General features: G+C 38.5%; 1 protein-coding gene across 2 annotated transcripts; it reads left to right on the forward strand.

The window, feature by feature from the left end:
• The first annotated feature begins 47 nt into the window (after window positions 1-47).
• On the forward strand, window positions 48-3,117 carry LOC132157781 (chromatin target of PRMT1 protein-like). Of its 2 annotated transcripts, none has more exons than XM_059567065.1 (7): window positions 48-182; window positions 437-551; window positions 646-796; window positions 892-1,042; window positions 1,137-1,244; window positions 1,842-1,886; window positions 2,329-3,117. In XM_059567065.1, exons 2-7 carry the CDS (start codon window positions 487-489, stop codon window positions 2,517-2,519), a joined length of 711 nt encoding a protein of 236 aa, XP_059423048.1. In that variant the 5' UTR covers window positions 48-182; window positions 437-486; the 3' UTR covers window positions 2,520-3,117. The 2 variants fall into 2 exon arrangements, with proteins under 2 accessions (XP_059423048.1, XP_059423049.1); XM_059567066.1 differs by having other exon boundaries at window positions 1,149-1,244.
• The last annotated feature ends 2,883 nt before the right edge of the window (window positions 3,118-6,000 follow it).

Consider the following 6,000-nt stretch of genomic DNA (forward strand, 5'->3'; position numbering starts at 1 on the left):
ATAAAATAAATGCTATTCTTTGACGCGGATTGTAGTGTCTATGTGCTCTATGTCCAGTAGAGGGCGGTAAGCATTCAGTGAGGGTGAACCTCTAACTGTGACTGTCCCAAACTCCACACACCTGGCACAAAACATCCGACTTAACGTTGTGCTGTTCGCCTGCATTGATGCTAACTTGAATGGTGGGAAATCAATAAACGCGGCTTTATAGTCTAATCATGAACGTATGCGATTTTGTGTTAAATTTTGCACGTTCAAATGTTTGCTAAGTTTTGTTCCTTGCAAGATTCAAGATCTTTGAATCTTGAATGCTAATTCAGCAAATCGGTTGATTGCTGAATTAGCCAAGACCCAGACATACACTTAGAATTAGGACTGTAGGGTAAAGTAATTTGTCAACACTAGTTTCACTTCTGATTCTGCTTTTTTTTTATAGCATATGTTTGTCTGAAAGTCTGACTTGTACTCCGCAAGCTGGATACGAAAATGAATCCTCAGGATTCCCAAAAGATCATCCTGAACAGCACATGCACCGTCTCTCTGCATGACCGGTGAGAATTAGTCTTGCAGTCCTGCTATTATCGAAATGTAGTCCAGAGATACATTTGTTTCCACTGTAATGTAGTGTGATTCTCCTCCCTGAAGCTTCACCGGTTTGCTGAAGCATCAGCCGGCTGATTTGATGGACATCACAGCCGCAGTGAACCAGCAGACTGCAGCCTCTCTGAAGAACCAGCGTCTGGCTCTGGAGATGGCCAACAGACCTTCTGTGATGGCCGCCCTTCATAACACATCTGTCAGGCACATTCTGTTTGACGAAATACAGAACTTTCAGAGCTGATGTTCTCTGATAGTAGTCTAAATAGTTTCTGTGACTCTTCCTCTCTGCAGAATATAAATAATCAACTGTGCAAAGTGAGCGTGAAGGCGAGACTAGGCTGTCCCATGGGGAGAGGGGGTATGATGGAATTGCGGGGGCAAAAGAGGGGAAGAGGGGGCGGTGGCAGAAGAGGACTGGTCAAAGGATTTTATACAAGGACAAGTGAGTGAGAGAGTAGATGAGATAAACATCAGCATTACATTATATCGCATGCATAAGTTTTGGGGTGCAGGCATAAGATGTCAGCGAGGGTTAGTCTCCTCTCTAGGTGATCAGAAGGGGTGGAGCCAGCTACAGCATGGAGGAATTGTGAATTGGACTGGACCAGTGGGAAACGGAGGGGGAGGACCCATTAGAAAGACCGGTGAGAACATGGAGGCCTGTCATACCTGTCCCAACAACCACACTTAACAGTATTTGCACTTGACCACTTGTTTACTTGCATGACAAGTGTTCAAGTGGCCATGAAGAGTGAATACTGCAAGTGTGCAAAGAATACTTTTAAAATATTCTTCTAAATGTCCATTCATTAGTCATTATGTAACAGATGACAGTTTAATTGTGGTGCTTCTAAATAAGAGATAAAAGCAGTTGCAGACATTTTTACAAAATACAACTACTCATTTCTCTATCAATAAAACATGCAACACTTTACTAATTAAGTCTAATTCTAGTGAAAATCGAATCAATTTAACTTACACTAGTTTTTCTTGATTTCTCTCAAATGTGGGGTGCATTGAGTTCAATGCTTGGCCCCAGACATATGCAACTTGAATGCTGCCATCTTTGCATCTCTAAAGCATTGGTTATGAATAATTACTTTTATGCCGCACAGAAATAACACCATCAAAACCCCATTGCTCCATTTTGCACTGAAAATTTTATATTTAAGACCAAAATTATTTGGGGATTTGTTCCCATTCAACCTTAGCAACTCTTTCCTAATGTCTGGATTCTTCAGAAGGAAATGCAGAGCGGCAGGTGCCACATCCAGGAACAGCACAAGGTTTGGCAAACTTTCCCATCTTACTAGTTCTCCTGTTGATTAGATAATAAAAGTTATTATCCAGCATATTTAACTGCTTTGTAACTGGGAAGTTTCTGATCATCTTATTCTTGCTTATACAGTGTTGCTGATGTGTAAATCTGATTGCAGTAACTTACCTGGTTATGGAAACACTTTAAAAAATGGGCTCTGTTCCATTTCTTTTCAAATGCAGATAAATTGATTTCTTGATTATTATTTTTGCTCTGCTCAGCAGCTCTGAGCACTAAAAAACTGGCAAATGTTTCTCTCAAAAAGACATTTTTTAATTAATATTGTAAGAATGTCATGCATATTTGTCACCTCACTGAAGTGATGAGATTGGATTCAGTGCATGCATATGTTTTCAGTCATAACCATCACTCTGTTTTAACTATGAAATAACTCTGGTTTATCTGCACAGGTGGTGGCCGTTTTACGTCTGTCAGTAGGGCACATTCAGGCTGCGGCCGGGCCAGATTCAGCAGCCCCCAGATTGCTTCTCGGGAGCAGTTGGATAAACAACTGGATGAGTACATGTCCATGACCAAGAGTCATATGGATGCAGAGCTGGATGCATATATGGCTGAGGTGGATTTGGGTGACAGTGTGTGATTGAGCTCCACTGCATATTCCTTAGTTCAACTCTTAAGTAATGGAGCATGTAGTCTGACTTGCAGTTAGACTGCTCTGTTACAGAGCTATTTGTCCTTATTGATTGACTCCAGCAGACTTGAACTAATTGTATATAATTGCCGCGTCCCTCAGAGCTCTGCTGCTTAGGAACCTCTGACTTCCAGTTTGTTACACTAATTGAACAATAATAATTTTTCCGGCAGTCTTACTGAACAAGAAGTATTTGAAAGCTTTCAGAAGGCTTTAGCTGCTTTCTAGGAAAACTCTTTTTAGTAGTCCAGCATGATGTTGTTTCTGAGAAAACCGTTTCACTTTATTTGATAATCAGTTCCATTGAATACTTGTATTGAATGAACATGAGTCACCCCTCAGTTAAAAGTTTACTAGTTAATCTTTTTATAAGCTGTTTGCAATTAGAAACACATATGTTTAATAGCCAATATGACATGCTTTTCCTCGTGTTTTGCTTGTAAATTGTGTCAAGAATCATATTAGACCAATAATATTTCAGACTTATTTAAGTTATAACTGTTGTAAGAGCTACTTCATGTGTCAGCCATCTTTTTTTCACAACAGGGATTTGATTAGAATATGCAAGATTGACTGTGCACATTTATATTGCTGGATTATGTGCTACAGGTGGTGATTAAAAAAAAGTAAAGTTGATGTGGAACGGTTTAAACACACCATTGTGGTGATAGTTGGTTTTCCTATTCTTTAATAAAATATGTTTGTTAATTGCTATCTTTGTCTTGGGCTTCGGTTTCCCTTTATTTTTGCTTTATTTTATGTGCACTGGCAAAAAAAAAAAAAAAAACATTCGTCTGTGTTTATAACACAATTTTTCTAGTTCTATCACAGTCATGTATGAGCCAATGGTGATTATTTTGAAAATCCCATTCCAAAGAAGGCGAGTCAAATCAAAACAGATTTACTAGAATCGCTAACATAAAACTATTTCCTTTTTGTATTCTCTTATTTGTAGTATACAGCTGAGTAATGATGGACCAATGGAGGACCACAAAATTGTTTGTGCAGTCTCCTGTTGCTGTGGAAACAACTGAGTTGGCTCCTCTTTAGAAATCCATTTTCACCAAAACTGTGTCCTTTCATGCTGTCATTTTGTAGATCAGTGCTTTAATATAAGAGAACCCGGGGAAAGATGTATTTGGGCGTGCTTCAGTTGGATCATGTTTATACTTTTCCCCGTAGTGTGTGGTATTCTGGATTATAGAAGCATCAGATGACTCAACCACTGAATCTCTACACTCGAACCAGCATCCAGGGTTTCTGTTTGTGTCACAGGAGGATGAGGGTGTTCTTAGCACTTCAACAACTTCACACAGGTCCAGCTAAATATATATACCAATAGCTGCCCATTTATTTACTCTGATGGAAATATAGTGGTGGAAAAGAAACCAGTTTCTTTCCAGTTTTGTTCTTGCCAGAAAATGTGAAATGCATCAATACACAAACTTTTATTGCATTAAAAATGTTAAAGTTTAATTTATTCCCTTTGATGGCAAAGCAGATTTTTAGCAGCCATTACTCCAGTCTTCAGTTTCAATTTTTTTTTCCAAATTATTTTAATATGCTGATTTGCTGTTTGAGAAACATTTATCAATATCAAACAGTTGGAGAATTCAGTTCATTAGTTGAAAACTGCTTCATGATACTTTTTTTTCAGGATGCTTTGATGAATAGTAAGAAAGTAACGTTTGAATAGTAGTAGATTATGGTTTCCACAAAAAAAAAAAAAAAAACAGCTGTTTTTAGCGATGATGATAAGAAAGGAATGTTTAAATGTAATAATTTCTGAAGGATCATGTGACACTAACAAATTAAGTTTGAATTATTTTTGTTGTTTTTATTGTTATTAGGAAATACAGAACACTAGAAATTGGAGCTTCATTTAAAAAGAGAATTTTGAGAAATGAGTTCCCAGCAGGGGGTGCTAGATGTTTGTAGTTTCCCATAGTTTAAACATCCCAATCCAGTAGGTTTGGGATAATATATGATTAAGAAAATCGTCCCAGAAAATAAATTGCAGTAGTTTAATTAGTATATCAGTAACTATTACATTGCTATGGTCCATTTCAATGCTGCCGGCTACATTATATTTTTTCAGAATTGCATGAGTAACTGCAATTTATGAAATTCTAAGACCAAAAGATTATGTATGACAATTATGCTATTATAGAAATTGATTAGTGAAGGATCTGCCTCCCCTCACATTACCATCACCTCTGATAGAAGAGTCAGACTCTGAATGGGTGACCCACTTCTTAATTTCTTCAATAAAATGAGAACACAAAACCCCCTGTATTTTCATTCTTCCATAGGCATTTAATCTAAATGTATATGTAAATTAAAAGCCTCTCTCCCCATTCCACTTGCTCCATCTTTGCCCCCTGCAACATGTTTTTGGTGCTTCTAGCTGTTGGCTGAAACTTTGCCTATTATAAGTGCCAGATCACACTGTTTCATATATCTGTCCTTGGCTGTTAAGGTGTGTTTAAGCATCCAGAAACACTATGTGGTCCGAATCCAATCTTCTTTGTCAAGCTAGATCTTCTTCTTCACAGGCCCAAGCTCACCCCAGGGAGGCTGTCGGTGTTCATTCAAGGAGTGAGTAAATGTTCTTTTGTGTGATTTATGCTGCTATCATAGAGAATTGTAGGTTTGTTGTTTGTATACACACTCACGGTTCTGCAATATTAATTGTTTTCCTGAATTATTTACTACGTTTTACATTCCTGCTCTGTTATAGAAGAGGAATCATGAGCTGTGAAATGTTTCAGATGGCATCAACATCTGAGCCTAAATGCAACTTGCTGTGCCATTTAAGACCCCGTTTATCAATTCAGCCAGTTCTCAGTTGGAAACAGGTAAAAGCTATCATGTCAAGCCTTTATTGTGTGCTCTGACATACTGTTTTTTTTCAGCCACCATCATGCATTGGTTCTTAACAGGAGCCAATTTGGCTAGTGAGCTGCCACCCTTCTCTCTTCTTTCCTGATCTATTGTGTTTAGACTGTATTGTGCCCACTCTGAGGACTAGAGGAGGGTTGCCATGGCATTCCTGCCAACAGCACTTCATTCAGCAGGAGATGTGTCAGAGATGAAAGTAGCATGGTAGAACGATGCTGGCTGTCTCACCTTTGGCCCCTGTTTGAATGCGGTGCAAGGTGTGTGAAGACAAAGAATCAGGAATAAGTTTACATGAGCAAGGGCATCACTTTAACATGATTGCCATAACTCACAAGTGCCGTTTATAACCACCTGTTCGACACTGGTATTAATGGAACTGCTCCTGTATACTCTGAGCTTTGTGCTGCTCACCCAGCACAGATTTTCATTCAGTGTTATTGAGACGGCTAGATAGAAAGTGTACTGACACAAAAAAGAGAAAAAAAGAGCTTCATACTCAACCACACATTTTTATTTTCAGACTTTCTGG

The sequence above is a fragment of the Carassius carassius genome, chromosome 15 (assembly GCF_963082965.1).
Source record: "Carassius carassius chromosome 15, fCarCar2.1, whole genome shotgun sequence".
NCBI lineage: Eukaryota > Metazoa > Chordata > Actinopteri > Cypriniformes > Cyprinidae > Carassius > Carassius carassius.